This window comes from Trachemys scripta, chromosome 3, assembly GCF_013100865.1.
Source record: "Trachemys scripta elegans isolate TJP31775 chromosome 3, CAS_Tse_1.0, whole genome shotgun sequence".
Taxonomy (NCBI): Eukaryota; Metazoa; Chordata; order Testudines; family Emydidae; genus Trachemys; species Trachemys scripta.
In genome coordinates this window covers 42,445,155-42,464,247 of record NC_048300.1, presented here as the reverse complement: position 1 = coordinate 42,464,247, position 19,093 = coordinate 42,445,155, and the positions used below count along the sequence as shown (strand labels likewise).

The 19,093-nt window shown below is 44.0% G+C and overlaps 1 protein-coding gene and 1 long non-coding RNA gene across 2 annotated transcripts in view; one reads left to right on the top strand and one right to left on the bottom strand.

Moving 5' to 3' along the window:
• The window catches only part of LOC117874428, an 88,720-nt gene extending 83,639 nt beyond the window's left edge, over positions 1-5,081 (bottom strand). The window contains exon 1 of the long non-coding RNA XR_004644968.1: positions 4,593-5,081. This is a non-coding gene — a long non-coding RNA (uncharacterized LOC117874428). The remainder of the gene's footprint in view (positions 1-4,592) is intronic.
• A 271-nt stretch (positions 5,082-5,352) lies between these two features.
• Positions 5,353-19,093, top strand: part of PPP2R5A (protein phosphatase 2 regulatory subunit B'alpha) — a 113,304-nt gene continuing 99,563 nt past the window's right edge. Inside the window, exon 1 of the mRNA XM_034764527.1 lies at positions 5,353-6,225. Coding sequence (XP_034620418.1) covers positions 6,075-6,225 — 151 coding nt within the window. The 5' untranslated portion in view covers positions 5,353-6,074. The remainder of the gene's footprint in view (positions 6,226-19,093) is intronic.

Genomic DNA, 19,093 nt, shown 5'->3' with positions numbered 1-19,093 from the left:
TATCAATTTGTTCCAAAACCTCTTCTAATGACACCTCAATCTGAAGCAGTTCCTCAGATATGTCACCTAAAAAGAATGGCTGAGGTTTGGGAATCTTCCTCACATCCTCAGCCGTGAAGACCGATGCAAAGAATTCATTTAGTTTCTCCTCAATGGCTTTATCATCCTTGAGTGCTCCTTTAGCATCTTGATTGTCCAGTGGCCCCACTGGTTGTTTAGCAGGCTTCTTGCTTGTGATGTAGTTAAACATTTTTTTGCTATTACTTTTTTAATCTTTGGCTAGCTGTTCCTCAAATTTTTTTTGGCCTTCCTAATTATATTTTTACACTTCATTTGCCAGAGTTTATGCTCCTTTCTATTTTCCTCACTAGGATTTAACTTCCACTTTTTAAAGGATGCCTTTTTGTCTCTCACTGCTTCTTTTACTTAGCTGTTTAGCCACAGTGGCACTTTTTTGGTTCTCTTACTATGTTTTTTAATTTGGGGTATACATTTAATTGAGCCTCTATTATGGTGTCTTTAAAAAGTGTCCGTGCAGCTTTCAGGATTTCACTTTTGGCACTTTACCCTTTAATTTCTGTTGAACTAACCCCCTCATTTTTGTGTAGTTCCCCTTTCTGAAATTAAATGCTGCTGTGGTGTTTTCTCCGCCACAGGGACATTCAATTTAATTATATTATGGTCACTATTACCAAGCAGTCCAGCTATATTCACCGCTTGGACCAGATCTTGTGCTCCACTTATAACTAAATCAAGAACTGCCTCTCCCCTGATGGGTTCCAGGGCTAGCTGCTCATTGATAGATTTACTCCCTTGGTAGTGCATTAGGAAATATTTCTTAAAGGACTAGTTTCTAAATCTTCAGTTAAAAGGCAAACATTTCCAAACAGAAATAGTTCCTTTTTATTTTCTACTCTCTGTGTTCCACTCTATCATGGAAAACAACAAATTTGTAAAGGATAGCACTTGTTGGTATTTATGAAAGGCTGGTTTGCTACAAACATAAACATTTAGGAAATGGCAATAGAAATGTGTCCTATTTATTTACTTTCAAATTTCAATTAACAGAAATACCATTTGTTAAATCTGAATAAAATAAACAAACCTGTTGATGATTTTGTCTCATTATATACATACTCCTGGTCTTCAGAATTTTGCTAAGGGAATGTCATTCTGGCAAAGACATTTAAGTGACTTGGAAAGGTTAGCTGTAAACTTATGCCCCCAATGGGATGCTTTGCATCTCTTATGGAGTCAGATGGACTACTACTAAGCATGGCAGAACGGCTTCTTCCCAGAGTGACTGACTCTGGGACTGACTTTGAGAATTAAGGGTACAATCCCTTCATTAGAATGGGGCTACTCATGTGAGTAAAATTAAGCACATGCATAAACCTTTGCTGAATCAGTATTTTTGTGTATTGTCAGTTTGTTTCCCTCATGTAGCCCAGTTCTCTAAACATGTATGCACGAGTAGCCTGATTCATACAAGTAGTTCCACTGACTTCAATGGAACCACTCACATCTGTAAAGTTATTTGTGTAACCGTTTGTAGCATCAAACCCTTAGTAATTTTCTCTTTAAAAACATCAACAGGGGAACAAAAAAAAACCCTTTCAGATTTTTTTTTAATTATTTTTTTTTAAATTCAGGACATACTATTCAAAGGAAGCTCTAGCAAAAATTGGATTTTTTAAATTAGTTAATTAAAAATCATGTTCGTAGTGTCCCTTTAAATATTTAAAATCTTGAGCAGAAAGTAATTTCCCTTCCCCCTCAATGGAGCACCATTCCCAAATGCTGTAAGTAGAATCTATCTTAAAGCAGAACGTAGATCCAAACATTTTCTTTTCACTTTAGTCTTCTAGGAACCTGTCAATGAAGCTGCTTGTCATCTTTTCCAAAATAGGAAAATTATGTTAAATAAACCCAACTAACAAATAGGTCTCACTTTTTGACAGAATGAACTGTTGTAAATTGTTCCTTTTCTCTTGGGTTGGCTCGGCTGTTAATGATATTTCTTTTAGAGGTGAGGTATGAAGGTAAGCGAAAATATTTAGCTGAAATATTTTCAGTAGCAGTGTGGGTTCCTCACACAAGACTTCTGAAGAGATTTAATTTCATTACTTCAGAATACAACTTCCACTTAATGATAGGTCTCCCAATTTTAGCAGCCTCAACCATTTCCTTGCATTTTCTCAGCTACTTCAAGCGGTGGACTTTTATTTTATTTATTTTGAATTTGGCAGTCCAAATAAGATTACTAACTTTAAGAAAAACCGTGGGAAGGAAGTTGAATGCTCAGAAAAGTTTTTATATTTAACTTAGCACTTAGCATTTATATAATACTTTTCACCCATAGATCTTGACTTTACAATGAAGATCGACGGTTTTGCACTGGGAACAGGCAGCTAGACATCAGGGAAGGATAAGTTCCTATAAAACAGTGCATAGGATGCATTAATTAGTGTCACTTTCTAAAAATGAGTGTGGGAGGAAATGACAGCTATTGGAGAGTATGTGTGAATAGAGGAACATGCCCTCCGATACCAGTGAAGGGAACATAGTCTGGCCTATGATCTCCTGGAATAAGGTGCTGTGTTCTATACATTGAAATTTGGGCCTACTAGATAAAAGGTGCCAGCATTTGCTTTAATAGACATGAACAGGATCTCCTATTAGCCATTTAGGGGAATGAGCAGCTAAACATTGCCACTTTGTTTAGGAAGTGGATTTTGTTAAAATGCTGAAAAAAACACTGCATGGAATTTACTTAATGAACAGAAGGAGCTTATGCTCCCCTTCCTTTAGGAAAAATTGATTTATAGCACCAGCGAGGCTGGACAAATATACATTTTTTTCTGAACATAATACAGGATGCATAAAGATCACTAAAAGAAAGCAAAACAAAACAAAAACACATGATGGGGGTATGGAAATGAATTCCTGAATGCATTTTAAGTAACAAGGAAGAAGGAATGACACTGACACAATATATGTCAGTGGGGGGAAATGTGGGTAGGATTTTTTTGAGTTAAAGGCTTTTTTTTTTGCTTTGAGTCCTTTCTTGGAGTTTATAAGGAAATAGATGTGATATAATAAAATCTGGTAATGTATAAAAGGCAACAACAGTATGTCTGGAACATGGTAAATTTAGATGCATGCCAAAATTGTGTAAGCCTATCTATCACCTAATCTGTGTTTTGCTGTTATGGATTGTATATGTATGAAAACAATGAAACAACTCAGCAAAGCACTTAAACACGTCACACATTAAGTATGTAAGTCCCATTGAAATCACTGGCACTTCAGCACATGCTTAAAGTTAAGCAGATACTTAAGTTCTTTGCTGACTCAGAGCCGAAACTGTAAAAAATAAGAAAAACATATGCACATATAGCCAGTCCATCATCTATATTTACATGAAGATGAGCTAAGATACCAAAAGTTTATGTCTCAAAAATGGGGCAATGTGTGTATGGGGAGGAGTGGAATCAAATTTTAATGTGGGTGTATACTGTACACACACACACTTTCCATGTAGTCTAGCAGTTAGGATTGCTGTTTTTCACCTAGGAAGCCCAAGTTCAACTCCTAGAAAGTGAATTACACTGGATTTCTACTTTTTGAGAGGAGTGTAGATTTTGTGATTAAGACATGACGGGGATTCAGTTTCTAGCTTGTCACTGACTTCCTGTGTGACATTGGGCAAGTCACTTAATCTCTTATCCTCAGTTCTCCTCCACCTGTAAAAGGGGAATAATGCTTCCTTTCTCCCATCCTTTGTTTGTCTTATCTATATATTGTAAGCTCTTCAGGCCAGGCATGGTCTCTTACTACATGTGGGCTCAAGCCTGCAAGATGCTGAGCACTTTGGCCCAGAAAAGCATTCAAGCATGTCAGTAATTCCACTGACACCAGCAGACTATTCATGTCCTTAAAGTTAAGCATGTGCTTATGTGCTCTGCTGCACTCAGGGTAGGTCTACACTTACCTCCAGGTCCAGCGGTAAGCAACCGATCTTCTGGGATCGATTTATCGCGTCTTGTCTAGACGCGATAAATCGATCCCGGATGTGCTTGCCGTTGACGCCGGTACTCCAGCTCGGCGAGAGGAGTACGCGGCATCGACGGGGGAGCCTGCCTGCTGCGTCTGGACCCGCGGTAAGTTCGAACTAAGGTACTTCGAATGAATTTGCGTACCTTAGTTCGAAGTGGGGGGTTAGTGTGGACCAGGCCTCAGACTAAAGTGCTGCTGAGAACTTTGCAGTATCAAGCATGCGTGAACTGCAACTAACATCATGGGGCTCCACCTCAGTTAGGGTCTCTAAGGACTACTGTAATACAAACTAATAACTCACACTGCCTAAATCACCGCAGTCATCAACTAAAGTCACAGTCATTATGTAGGGATAAATTAAAAAAAGTATAGTTAAGAATAGTGAGCTACAGGAGTAGCTCCGCTAGCCCAGTTACTGGTAGTAGAGAACTGAGAAACACCTGAAAACATCGGATATGGGGCTAGTCGAGGACAACAGTAACATACACACAGGTCAGTTCTTCCCTTCTACCATACCTTCCCTTCTACCATACCTAAGCATGTACACTCTTCGTGGCCACTCAGTGTCTGAGCAGCCCCTGCAGTTGATGCTGGAGGCCTTGGATTCCTTTTAGGATGATAAATGACGTGTTTATTTCAGTCCCAGCGAGTTCACGGACAGAAATCTCCGCGTGCACTGCTGTTTGTGACACCTCACAACATACCGCAGCCATTAGCTCTGCCTCGCTCAGCACTGAGCGACGTGCACTGCTAAGCACACCCCCGAGAGGTACTTGGCATAGATCCAACCTGAGGCATCTGATACTCTGGGCACGATCCCTGCAGTTGGCACGAGGGAGCGCGTGAGCGGGGCAGGTGCCTGACACCCGGGCGCACGGCGCTGCCTGCCACAGAGGGGAGCGACGCTCCGCCGCCTCACCGCTCCCTGAGGAGAGCAGCCTCCTCCGCCTCCCGCCCGGCCTGACAAGTTTGACAGACTCGCCTCGCCCAGAGGGACCGATCCATACAAACACAAACTCTCGCCTTCGAATAGTTCCCCACTCTGGATTGGCTCCCGCCCACCCCGCCTCATTACTCAGTTCCTATCACTCTCCGGCTCACCACAAGACATCCCGCCCACTTTCCTACCTTGTTGGCCAACCCTGTTGTCAATCACTAGGGCCGGAGGTCGCGCGGCGTCGGCTCCCCCACCGCCATCTCGGTCTTTTCATTGGTTGCTCTTCTCCCGTCAATCATTCACGCGCATGCAGCAACGGCCACCCCAACCACCTCCCCGCCAACCTATGCCCCGCCTCTTTCCCCTCCCACCTCTGGCAAGTTCAGCGGACGCTCTAGCCTGCCGGCTTTGGGGGGCTTCACGGCGCGACCGGGCCGGTGCTGCCGCGGCCCCGGGGGGACACGGAGATACTCGGGAAGCCGCGGTCTGAGCTGCCCGGGCCGCGTGGGAGCACGATGACAGCGGAAGCGCGGGGGGCTCCCGGCGGTGGCTGAGGGGCGGGCAGGGGGAACGTGCCTCTCAGGCGAGCTCGGCCCATGACAGCGAGCTCCGCGCGCACTGGCACAGGAGAGCCCGGCTGAGGAGAGGAGGGCATAGGCGAACCCAGCTCTCGCGCTATCTCCGCCGGCTCGGGTGGCGCTCGCTGCGGGGAGAGCGTGAGCCGCGCGGATCGCTCCCGTCCCGAGGAAAGTTTAGCGTGTGGCGGCCGTGCCCGCCCCGCGGCCCCGCCGGGGAAAGTTTCGGGAGCCGGCTCCGCAGGGAGGAAGTTACGAGCGAAGCGGGAGCTTGGGAACGCCGCGGCTCGGACTGAGGAGGCTCCCAGCGCTTGGATAAAGTAGGCTCCGACAGCGAGCCCGGCCGGGATTGGGCCGCTCGGAGGAGGGGGGGGAGAAGCGGGCCGCTCGCCGTCGGGATCCCCTCCATTTGGGGGGGATCTTGGCTCCTTTTCCCGCTCCTCTTCCCCACCGCTTTGATATATGCTTCTGGGGAGCGGCGCCCCCCTCTTCACCGCCCAGCCATGTCGGCGGCCATCTCTGCCTCGGAGAAGGTGGATGGCTTCACGCGGAAATCGGTGCGCAAGGCTCAGAGGCAGAAGCGCTCGCAGGGCTCTTCGCAGTTCCGGAGTCAGAGCAGCCAGGTGGAGCTCTCGCCTCTGCCCCAGCTTAAAGGTATGGCCCGACACTCCCCAGCCCTGGGCTACAGGTGCTGCACTGAGTCGCCCACTGCTGAGCTACTAACCACCTTTCCAATTCCGAGCTCTGGGCTTCTCCCCGCTCCAGTCCCCAGCTCAGGCTTGTCTTCCCTCTTTTTCCTTTCCTGGGTCTCCAAGCCCCGAGCTCCCCTTCTGCTGGCCCCTTTAGTCCCCCTTGACCGTTCTCCTTTCGCTTTTCTCCCTGTATTGTCCAAGTAGTGACTATCAGGAGATGTAACCCTCCCACGAATACTTTCAGACCCAGAGCTTGTCTCGCCGGGGGTCCATATTCGTCTTATGTAAACAAACGTCCAATAGCTCTGTTACAATTTGCTGCCTGTTGAAGGATTAACCCAGCTAGTGCTTCAAGATTACAACCCCTTTTCTGAGTAATTGGGATTAAATGCTTGTTTTTGACCCAGAAGGTTAGTGAAATTCCAAATCCTCCTTTCGTGACTGCAAGTTGTGGTGGGGGGGAAGGAAACTGTTTTAAAAATCTTGGCATGAGTGGAGTTTCCTCTTCCCGTGAGGTGTATTTTACACTGGCAAACGCTGTACTTGTGGTATAGTATTCTAATTTATCCAGAGAAAATGTGTTCTAGGTCTGTGTCACTTGTTTTGGCCTAATTGCCCCCCCCCCATACCCACCAGTGTTAGAGGATTTTGAGTAAACTGTTTCTCTTGTTTCAGTTTAATTCTTCACAAATTACCATTAAAAGCTCTTCTCCCTCTGGTACAGTCTCACATAGTGCTGCCAGCATCTAAAGATCTTAAGTACTTGTGGCACCTTAGAGACATTAGTCTCTAAGGTGCCACAAGTACTCCTGTTCTTTTTGTGGATACAGACTAACACGGCTGCTACTGTGAAATCTAAAGATCTTAGTTCACCAACATTAAACTGGCCAAATTACAAAGTATTTGTATTTTTGTACATTCTCTTTTGTCCTTGACCACATTTAAATGTTACAGGGAAATTAGTCTCATTAGGCTATTGCAGGACAGACTCTAGTTTCTTACCAAAATGAACCTAAATCTCCATAGTCTTGCACATATTTTAAATATAAAATTAAAGTTGTGCATGGTCTTTAAAGCCACAATAATACCAAAATGGTGATTAGATGATGAATACAAATTTGTGATTAGGACCGTGTTTGACAAAATTCAAAAGAACCTTAGACATAAAGATGAGTTGTATTACTTTAAAGGTTTTGCAGCTTATTGATAGCTTCAAAAGTGCATCACACTTGTCTTGTAAGCAGACTATAAAAAGCCCTTGTGAAAAATCCCACCATTATCAGGATTAGATTTGCTGCAAGGTTCAGTATAACATAGTTAACTTACAAGTTTCAAAGTAGTTACAGTTACTAGATTTTCTCTGAATCTCCCTATTTAATTTTTTTGCAGTCACAGTTGTATATTTTAAGAAAACACAATGAGAGAAATGTTTTTAACAGACCCACTTAGAGGAAAGTGACTGACTGTGTAGGGGAATCAGTGAAACAAACTATCCAAGTGCTGCTAAATGCAAATAAACAGAGTGGGGGATTTTTCCCCCCACATCTGTTATAGTCATTACAGCTTGTAAAACAACAGGAGGGGGAAAATATGTTCAAACAGTTGAGTATTCCTTTGACAGATTAGTGACTTTTTTTTCCTATTTGCTATCTTATGCAATTTTTGCAAACTAGTATAATTTTCAGGAAAGATAGTAAAAAAACAAACAAACCTGGAAAAATTGTTTGAAACATGAACTAAGTTCCTACAGTTCACAAGTCTAAACTCCATTGTGCTTTAATAGTCAATACTTGATACATTTTGTTAAAATGGGTTCTTATTTTTATACCTCTAGTAAACCATATTTAAAAACTCTCAATAGCTGATACCAGAGCCCTTGCATTAGAGATCACGTATGGGTGACTTTCAGCAATATGGTGACTTTTTACACTAATCTTAGGCCCTCATCCTGCAAAGACTCAAGCACATACTTAACTTCTTGCATGTGTGGTCCCATTGAAGTCTATGGAACTACGTACATGCTTAAAATCTCTGTTGAATTGGGGCACTTTGAAGAGTTGGCATTAATCAGTTTAGTGAGGCGTTCAATTTTGTGTGTGCAGTTTTGTCTCCACAATTACTTATACACTTCTACCTCGATATAACGCTACCCGATATAACACAAATCCAGATATAACATGGTAAAGCAGTGCTCCGGGGGGGGGGCGGGGCTGCGCACTCGGTGGATCAAAGCTAGTTCAATATAACACAGTTTCACCTATAACGTGGTAAGATTTTTTTGGCTCCCGAGGACAGCGTTATATTGAGGTAGACGTGTACTTGCAGTTTAGGTCACTTAACCATCTCAGTCCCTGTAAAGTGCCAGAATTGGGGGGTTTAGAAGTTTATAAAACTTTAAACCTGTAAACTGAATCTGTATGGGCAAACACATGCAAAGAGCTCTATGATTGGGGTTGAAGGGACCTAAATTAAGGGTGTGAAATTGTTTGTCTGTATTTATTTGTGCTCCCAGTTTATAGGTACTCCTGTGGATTAAAATTAATCTCACCTGCTTCAAAACATAATTGACCAAAATGTAGGTTTTTTTTAAAGAGACCCTGTCATTAAACTATTTTTCAAAACTGCAAACTATTGATCTATGCTAAGTGCCCCAAATAACCAATCTGAGAGGCAGGTGGCACACTAGTAACTTAAAACTTGCATATTTTCCCCCCATTTCTTAGGAAATCGGTCTAAACTGCAGATTGCTGGCTCCTGCTCCATGTGATTCTCCTGAAGCATACACTGTACTAGTAACAGCACACTTGCCCCCCAGATAGGCTTGGCCTCCAAAAACACATGAACTTTTATTCCCAGTCATGCATTTTCCCCCCTCAGAAGATAGTGTGACCTCACTCTAAGACCAGTTCCAAACAGAGTTCTGTGGTAGGTGTGATGCTACGACTGTAGTACATCCTGGGTCATTGCATAAAGCAGAAGGCAGTGGCCCATGGAAGGGGATAAAAAAGAAAAATGACATTGTTGGTTGCCTAGGGGCATTAAGCGCACACTTCTGAAATTAGGTTAATTTTTTTTGTTTTCCCAGACAGCTCTTGTTTTTAAAGAAAAGTTAAAGCCTGCTTGTGTTAGGAGGAAGCATTTGGTAAATAGAGTTTAGTAGTCAACTGACACTTTTATTATACCTAATATATAGTTAACTTAGTTTAGTCACAACTACTCCATCATTTTACAGAAAATGCAAACATAATAAAAATTCCAAAACAACCTGTAAGTTTGTGTCAGACTGGTCTAGAATGCTCATACTCCTTTCCTGGCAGGAGAGATGCACCAAAAATAATCAGGCTATCATTTTTATAAATGTTTGTTTGGGTAAAATATTTTAAAAAGGAACTAATCTAGGAAATGTTGGTGGGTGACTGGAATGTGAACCTCCTAATCAAAAATTGTCTCATACATTTCCACAATGATATAAGTAGTACTGTTTGAAAACCTGTAAACATTTGTTATATTTACTCCTGGGGGAATTCTGCGCCACTGCGCATGTGCAGAATTCATGTCTCCTGCAGATTTCTTTGCTTCCCAGGCGCCCCCCCCCCCCCCCCAAAAAGAGACTGACAGGGAAGCTGCAAGAGCAGTCACACACCACTCCCTCGCAGTGTGGGTATATCGCCGGACCAGCCTGCAAAGAGGTAAATCACCGCAGCGCTGGGGATGCCCCAGCCAGTGGCTCCTACCGGGATCAGGTGCTAGTCTCGGCTGGGTTGGAGGCAGGAGAGGACAGGACTTCCTCTTCCCCTGCAAGGAGTGGCTAGAGCTGTATCAGACACCCCCCCCCCCCCCAGAAGCTCAGCATCCTCCCCTGCTTCCTGTCCCCATTGCTCCTCAGCTGTGGGGGGAGGGGTCACCGTATGGGGAGTTGCTCACCCGACCCTCATGCATCTGGACCTCCCATACCCAGTCACCCCTGCCAAGCCTCACCCTGTACACCCAGACCCCCCCCCCCCCCCATACCGAAACTCCATCCCATTGAACCTCAACCCCTGCCTCCGGAGCCCCATCCCTGAACCCAGACCAACCCCACTGAGCTCCCTGCACTCAAACCTCCACCCTGACTAGCCCTACCCCCTGCACCACCCTGAGCCCCCACATCCAGGCCCCCATGATACTGACCCCCAGTTAGCTGCACCCAGATCCCCACCCCATCAAGCCCCAGACCCCTCCCTGCTAAGCTCCCCACACCCAGACCCGTCCACTGAGCCCCAACCACTTTCACCTGGAGCAGAGGGGCAGGGCCCCAGGGTGTTTCTGGGGCAGGCCCAGGCCTTGTGCTGGGTCAGGGTTGGGTACAGCCTTACCACTGAGTCCATGTGTCTGGGTGGGGGTGTCTGCTAGTTACTGGTATAACTAAGACATCCCATGTGAAACAGCTGTTAACTTGATTTTTTTTTTTTATGAATATGGTTTCATTCTGGATGTTCTTTCAGGTTGTGATTGTGTGTGTTGGAATAAACACATTTTTTTTATTTTGGACAAGAGGTCAACAAGGCCTTACTAGTGGCAGGGTATATTTAAAAAAAAAAATAGAATTGTGCTCTCCTTCAGTCAAATTGTCTGTTTTCCTTGTACATACATGATGCAGGCAGAGTCCACTTTGTGATATTACTTAAACATCTGAAGAAACTAACTGTTCCTGGGTAAGGCTTTAAAAATTAAAACTGGGGCAGACTTAAAAAAAAAAAAAAGTACCTTAAAACAGTCTTCCTGTTCCTTTTCACGTTGATTTTGTGAAACTTTAGACAAACGAGGAATTTTTATTATGTACTTGAATTCTAAAATACAATGTTGGGTAACACCAACATTCAAAACTAAGTATCTCTGTGTTAGGGTTAAACACTTGTATGTATTTACATAATACATGTTTAACAATACATGTATTTGATAAAATATCTAACACACATACTGCAGTTTAGCAACATATACAATCATGGAATTCTTAAACTTCACTTTAGAAAGCATTATTGTAATTTTACATCAAAATCTGAAACAGTTTTGAAAGTAGTGTATTAGCTTGTTTATGAATTGAAACAAGAAATCTTTTTTTACTGATTTAAAAAAAAATGGTGAGACATCAGAAGCAGTGAGACAAGCTTTTTTGCAAAGCAAGCAACTCATTGCTTCTGGAGAGCAAAATTATTTAAGATTAAGTACAGGCAGTAAAGTAGATGTACATGTTTCCTATATAACACTCTCCTTTGTACTGTATTTATAAGGAATAAAATTTCTTGATGGCTTTCTGTAATCTTAAACTATAAATCTAGAAAAAAACGTTTTCAAACCCTGCATGATAGAAACAAAAGGACAATATTCAAATAGTAAAATCAAATACGTTTTGTTTACTTAAATTTGTTTCCAAATGAAGCTGGCTCCTGGTGGAAAACGGATTGGCTGTTACAGTGGAAGCTGCCAGGCTTGGGAAAGGCAATAGGGTCTCTGTGCTAGGGATGATGACAGTGGGGAAAGAGAATCCTGTAATTAGAGACTTTAATAAGATTTTTCCAGTATAAAAACTTGAACATCCAGATATGGGATCTAAAAATTAGCAACAATAGTATTTACCTCCTCAACCCTCCAGGGAGGTAGTTTGGACTTCATTGAAAACCAGATGCTACATCTCAGCTAAGCTTTAATGGCTACATTACAAAAATGTAAATATGTAAAACTTATATTAAAGTTGAACTTGTACACATCTTAAACCCATCAAGATCAGACTGAACCTTAAATTTATGTTTTGGATATCTGCAACACAATGGATTACAGAGTAACAAATAGTTCTATTCAAAAAGATAGCTATAAAAGTTGCGTAGTAGGGTCAGCCTCCACAGCACCCCATTGTGGCTCATCATCTGTCTCAGCATCATCAGTCAAGGCCAGGAAAAACAAACTTAAAACAATAGTACTAACGGACACATAACATAGCAGGGTCTTCCATCCTACTTTTTTTGATTGAGTTCTGACCCTCCAGGCTATCCTTTAAGGTCCAGCTCCTACCTGAGCCATTGACCCTCTGGGCTTTGTTTCTGGAGTCCTTCCCCAATCTGGTTCTCCACAGGCTGGATTCTTATTCACAGTCTACCTCAGGCTATTGGCCTGGGCTTTGGCCTTCTCCAGTGTTTGCTGTAGGAATCTCCTTCTCTTGTCATCTTCTCCCTCCAGGGCCAATCACAGGAGACAACCTCCCCAGTTGAGGTCTCCCAGCCTTTTATGGACATCAATTGATGCTTTCTAGCTGGGTCTGATAGCTTAACCAAGCCATCTGATCCACATCTAATTAGAATCAGTTGGGTATGTGTGAGGGATAACTGATCCATCACAGGTAAGGCTGAGCCCAACTCTCCTTAAAGGGCTAGTGAGCCTGTCTCAGGTTTTTGAGTTTCTTTTTAATGTTGTGCTTTCTTGTGCTTCTCCAAAGAAAGCATCCATCAAAAACACTGGCCTGGTCCACTGTAAGGTCAACCTAATAAAAATGTCTGTCAATTATACATTAAGGAAATGTCTGTACAGTATCTCTTTCATAGGTTTGGTGAATTGTTTACTTACATTCCTGAGGATTCACCCTTGCTCACCCTATTATTTCTCTATTTTATATCTTTTATCAAGATCTCCTACAGCTACTAGTATGGTGGATAAGATTTCCTTTGAGGGGAGTAAACTCTTCATTGAGTAGAGGATCTGTGAGGCTTTTTATATAAATGTTACAAATATATTTACAATACACACAGATATAGCAAAAATTGCTCTTCAGTCTAGCAAGAAATTCATAATTTTGAAAGAGAACCAAGAACAGTTCTTTAGCACTGGATGCAGAATTCTTTTTTTGGATTGGTATGAAGTGCTGTACAAAAAAAACTAAGCAACTGAATTTCTTCCAAATTAAGGAACTATTATTAGTGGAACATCTGGGCTCTAATTCTTACAAGAAGTAACCTTTCTTGTCCTTAGACTTGGATTTTTTAGTTTTAGAATATACTTCCATAAAGTGTAATTCCTAAATATAGAGCCTATTGACAGTCTTCACATGAAGAACTTTTCTATTTAAATCTTTCGCATCTTCTATGTGCCAACTTAGTATCAGATTTCTTTCCATATTCATTGCTTTATAGTTTAGTCAGATATTGGGTTTACAGGTGCTGGGTTTAAAGTAATTTAGCTGTCCAATCAAGAAAGCTAAATGTAATATTTATTGCTCGAGACATGCTACATTTATCTGATCAAAAGAACATTACATCACTCTGAGAAGGATATGTGGAACTCTAATAAATTTTTAAGTGAATTCTGTGCTTTTGAACAGTGCCATATTAACAGCCCTTGGGAGACTATTTTTATTTATCCACAACAGGTATAGGATGCACAGCAACTTTTCAAGATTCCTCACCAATATTCTTGTAACCTGGACTTGAAAGGGCCTAATAGCCATTGGAGGATGATGTAGCTCCTCTTTCATGTCCATGTAATCTTGACACTGTTATCTTGACTGGGAGGTAATGCTAAGGTTGCAGGCCTGATGGAAGGAAGTGAATTTTGAAAAGGGACTTGGAGGAGAGGGTGGAGCCATTGCCTTATTGGGACAATAAATATTAAATAATGCCAGTTTTCTGTGTGGTGGTGTGGGGAAAAAACTGCTAGGAATTGGACTGAACCCAGCAGCTTATTTTTCATAGGCAAATTAATGATATATTTTTCACTGATTGTGTATTTGGGGTATTGCTTTCCCTTCAGTTTTGCTGCTTTCATGTTCAGGGAAGTTTATCTGTCTTAAGGATATTGCTAGTGGATTACCTTTTGACTTACTATATGCAGATCAAGCAGGACTGTCTATGGTAGAGTTTGTGTTACACTTTCCTTTACAAGGTTCTAGTTTTCAGTTGCTTATAACTTTGCTATAACTGTTTGGATTGAAGTTTTCCATGCCAAGTATGGAAAACTTTTTGAACCATGCCTCCGGTTAAATTTTTTAGGCCTTTTCTGCACTACACAATTTTGTTGATAAAAGTCAGCTTTTGTCAACAAAATAGTGGAGGTGTACACACTGACATGCTCTTCCCACCAGCGCCGATGTAACTCCCCTGCTATGCCAACATCATAAAACCACCTTAGCGAGAGGTGTAGGGCTTGTGTCGGTGTAGTTAGGGCGCTGCAGTGTAGACACTGTGTTCCTTACATTGGCTGCTGTTCTTATCAATTTCAAGTCTCTGCTGCAGCTGTGAAATTGACAAGAAAGCTGGCTCCTGGCTGCTGCCCAGTCTCTGCTCCAAGCCAGGCTGCTGCCTGGGGAGCCCTGCTGCGCATGCCCCGTCTCACCCCCCATTCCCAGCTGGGAGTGCAGAGATGAGGAACTCGGGGAGGCAGGTGGGCTCCCAGGGGGGAGCTGTGTTGAGCTGAGAGGGTTGTCTCTCAATCCCCTCCACTTTCCTTCTTCAGTCCGTGGAAGTACTCCTGGTGAGGACATGCACCACCGACAGGATAGTAGTGTGGACATCAGCTACTGCGGTAATTAATGCGGTGGCTGTAAGTCGACCTAACATAGGTCAGCTTATCTATGTAGTGTTGACATAGCCTAAGTTTCAACAGAAACAGTTCAGCTGTTTCTAAGAATGAGGTATAGTTAGTCATAGAGTTTAAGGCTAGAAGGGTCTACCAGACAATCTAGTCTGACCTCTTGTATATTAGGCCACTAACACCATCCAGCCACCAAGCCCACTTGGAACTAACTTGGAGGAAACTAAACTGTTATGTGCCACAGGTAGAGAATAGAAAGGACTATGGTGCACCAGTGCCCAAGGCCTCTGCGATGACAGAGAATTGATTATTTGCGATATACCCAGATCCTAACAAGTGACCTGTTTCTCACACTGCAGAGGAAGGCACCCCCTCCTCCACCCTTCCCCAAGGTCCCTGCCAGTCTGGCACAGGAGAAGATTCCATCCAAGCCTCACATATGGCAGTTAGTTAGACCCTGAGCATGTGAGCAAGAGTCAGCCAGCCAAGCACCTGAGAAAATTCTCAATGCTACTTCAGAGCACCGTTCTACCCCATCCAGTGTCTCATCTCTGGCCATGGCCATCTCCAATCCTTCAAAGGAAGGAGACCAAAAAATCCCCCAATCCAAAATACATTATTGGTGAAAAATTCCCTTCCTGATCTCTACAGGTGGCTGGCTGAAGTCCTCAATCATGAGATTTTAGGACATAAGACATGAACCAGAGGAGACCCCCGCCCCCTCCCCCTCCCAGGCTGCTGAGCCCTGCGCTCTGCCACCTTAGGCAACCTGTCATACAACCCCGTTATAATTGCCTTTAGAGCTTGCCAAATTTAAGGTTTATCCCACAGGTCCTATTGGGAGGCTGTTCCAGAGCCTTACTTTCTTGTTAGAAACCTTCTGATTTCCAACCTAAATTTATTCATGACCAGTTCATATCCATTTGTTTTTGTGCCAGCAAAAAAGCTCTTCTTCCTCCATGGTATTTGCCCCCTGATAGATTTATGGAGTGCAATCAGATCTCCTCTCACTCCATTTTGCTAGGCTAAACAAACCAACCTCTTTTAGTCTCCTCTCATAAGACAGGCGTTCCATTCCCCTGATCGTCCTTTGAGCCCTTCTCTGCACCTGTTTCAGTTGGAATTAATCATTTTTGAACATGGATGGCCAGAATTGTACACAGTATGCCAAATGAGGTCTTACTAGTTCCGTGTGCAATGGTATTAATACTTCTCTATTGCTGCTGGAAATACCACTTCTTGATGTAAGCTAAGATCAGTTTTTCACAGTTGCATCATGTAGGTGGCTCATGAGATGGCAATGACTGGTCCATACACCCAGGTCTCTTTCCTCCTCTGTTGCTTTCCATTGATGAACCCTCTGCTTATGACAGAAATTCTTATTAGTCCCATTTCTATTACTCCAGTCTTCAAGGTCTTCCAGTTCTTCCTATATGATATTTTGATCCTCCACTGTATTGATAATGACTCCAATACATTTAAAAAAAATAGTATTGGAAAACTTACAACTGTTTTTGTTGTGAAGCTCTAGCACCACCCTACTTTGGGGACAGGTGATTTCAGGTGCTCCTTGAAAATCAATCCAAATGTGGCCAAATTATACAACTCTGAAAACTTGTCATTTGCACATGCTTTGTAGAGGCTTCTTGGAGATTAGCAACAAACTTATCCAAAGATTCCATCTGTATTGAGCATGTGTCACCCCCCCCACCCCAGAGGTGCTGCAGTTGCTTCTCTCAACTCCTGACAGGTCAGGCACTGGAACAGAGAGCTCTTACTGCTAACTGCTGCTGGAGCTCAGGAATAGGAGGAAATGGCTTGACTTAAATGCTAGAGCAGAGTGTGTTTGGGAATCAGGCTGGTTGGGATGATAGCAGCAGAGGGAGACAGGCATGGGGAAGAGAAGGACAGAAGGGTCTTACCACTGCTAGCCCATGCTCCCCTCTAGAATCTGAAATAAGACCCAGGATTGAGAGTTTCAGCATTCCTCTGCTCTCAGAAGATAGCAGTTAAACCTTCTGGCAAAGTGTTTCTCATCTCCCTCTTTGTTACTCTGCATAGTTTTCTGTTATGAGTCTGATTTTGAACTTCCCATGACTTTTAATAAAGCTAAACCAATCTATCTGAAATTTCACAGGCATTTTTCTTATGCCGCTGTACAATTTTTCTGTAAATCTTTAAAAACAAATCAAACAAGGTGTTTGGCGATACAAGGCTTCATAAAATGAATTGATTTTACTTGGTATTGTTCTAACTCCTTGTTTCATCATAATTTAGGGTACGTCTACACTACGAGGGTAGTTCGATTTTACTTAAAGCGAATTTGTGGAACCGATATTACAAAGTTGAACATGTGTATCCACACTAAGGACAGTAATTCGACTTTGTGAGTCCACACTAACGGGTCAAGCATCGACATTGGAAGTGGTGCACTGTGGGCAGCTATCCCACAGTTCCCGCAGTCCCCGCTGCCCACTGGAATTCTGGGTTGAGCCCCCAATGCCTGCTGGGGCAAAAAATGTGTCGGGTGGTTTTGGGTAACTGTCGTCATTCAACCCTCCCTCCCGCCCTCCCTCCGTGAAAGCGCCGGCGAGCAGTCAGTTCGCGCACTTTTCTGGTGATTGACAGCGTGGACGCCACAGCACTGCAAGCATGGATCCCGCTGTGATCATCGCTGCAGTTATGGCCGTTGTCAACACCTTGCACCTTATCATCCACCTTTTTCAGAGGCAGATGCTGAGAAATTGGGCAAGGAGGCTACGGCAGCGCGGTGAGGACATGAAGTCTGAGAGGGGCACAAACCTCTCACAAAGCACGGGACCCCGCGCCGTGGATATCATGGTGGCAATGGGTCATGTTGATGCTGTGGAACGGCGATTCTGGGCCCGGGAAACAAGCACGGACTGGTGGGACCGCATAGTGCTGCAGGTCTGGGATGAATCACAGTGGCTGCGAAACTTTCGGATGCGGAAGGGAACTTTCGTGGAACTTTGTGAGTTGCTGTCCCCTGCCCTGAAGCGCAAGGACACCTGGATGCGAGCAGCCCTGACTGTCCAGAAGCAAATGGCCATAGCCCTCTGGAAGCTTGCAACGCCAGACAGCTACCGGTCAGTCGTGAACCAATTTGGAGTGGGCAAATCTACAGTGGGGGTTGCTGTGATGCAAGTAGCCAACGCAATCGTTGAGCTACTGCTCTCAAAGGTAGTGACCCTGGGAAACGTGCAGGTGATCATAGATGGCTTCGGCACGATGGGATTCCCAAATTGCGGTGGGGCTATAGATGGAACTCACATCCCTATCCTGGGACCGGACCACCAGGCTAGCCAGTACATTAACCGAAAGGGCTACTTTTCAATGGTGCTGCAAGCATTGGTGGACCATAGGGGACGTTTTACCAACATCAACGTCGGATGGCCGGATTGCGTTTTCAGGAACTCTGGTCTGTTTAGACGGCTGCAGGAAGGTATTTACTTCCCGGACCACAAAATAATGGTTGGGGATGTGGAGATGCCTATAGTGATCCTCGGGGACCCAGCCTACCCGCTAATGCCCTGGCTCATGAAGCCCTATACAGGCGCCCTAGACAGTGGAAAAAGAACTCTTCAACTACCGGCTGAGCAAGTGCAGAATGGTGGTGGAGTGTGCTTTTGGATGTCTGAAGGGGAGATGAAGAAGCTTACTGACTCAGTCTGATCTCAGCGAAACCGATATCCCCATTGTTATTGCAGCTTGCTGTGTACTCCACAATCTCTGTGAGAGCAAGGGGGAGACGTTTATGGGGGGGTGGGAGGTTGAGGCAAATAGCCTGCCTGCTGATTACGCCCAGCCAGACAGCCGTGCGATTAGAAGAGCCCAGCGGGACGCGCTGTGCATCCTGGAAGCTTTGAAAGCTAGGTTCCAGAGTGAGCAGGGTAACCTGTGACTATTAAGTTTGTTTAAACAGAAGCTGAACCTGACCCTGTTTCTTTACCCAGTTAATGTTGACTATCCTCTCCAGTTACCAGCCCCATTTCTCCCCCCCCCTTCCAACACACCTTTAAAAATAAAATAAATGAAACTTTGTTCATTAACACCATTTTCTTTATTAAGGATTTTGTGGTAAAGTGTTGAAACTGGGATGCAGACTGTGGTGGGGAGCGGGTGTAGTGATGGAAAGAACGCTTCTAAACTCGAGGAATGACAGGCTCCTGCTCCTAGAGCGGTCTGCAGTGGTGGACTGGTTGTTTTCGGGACTCTGTGGGGGGGGACTATGTGACTTTGTGGCGGGGGGGGGG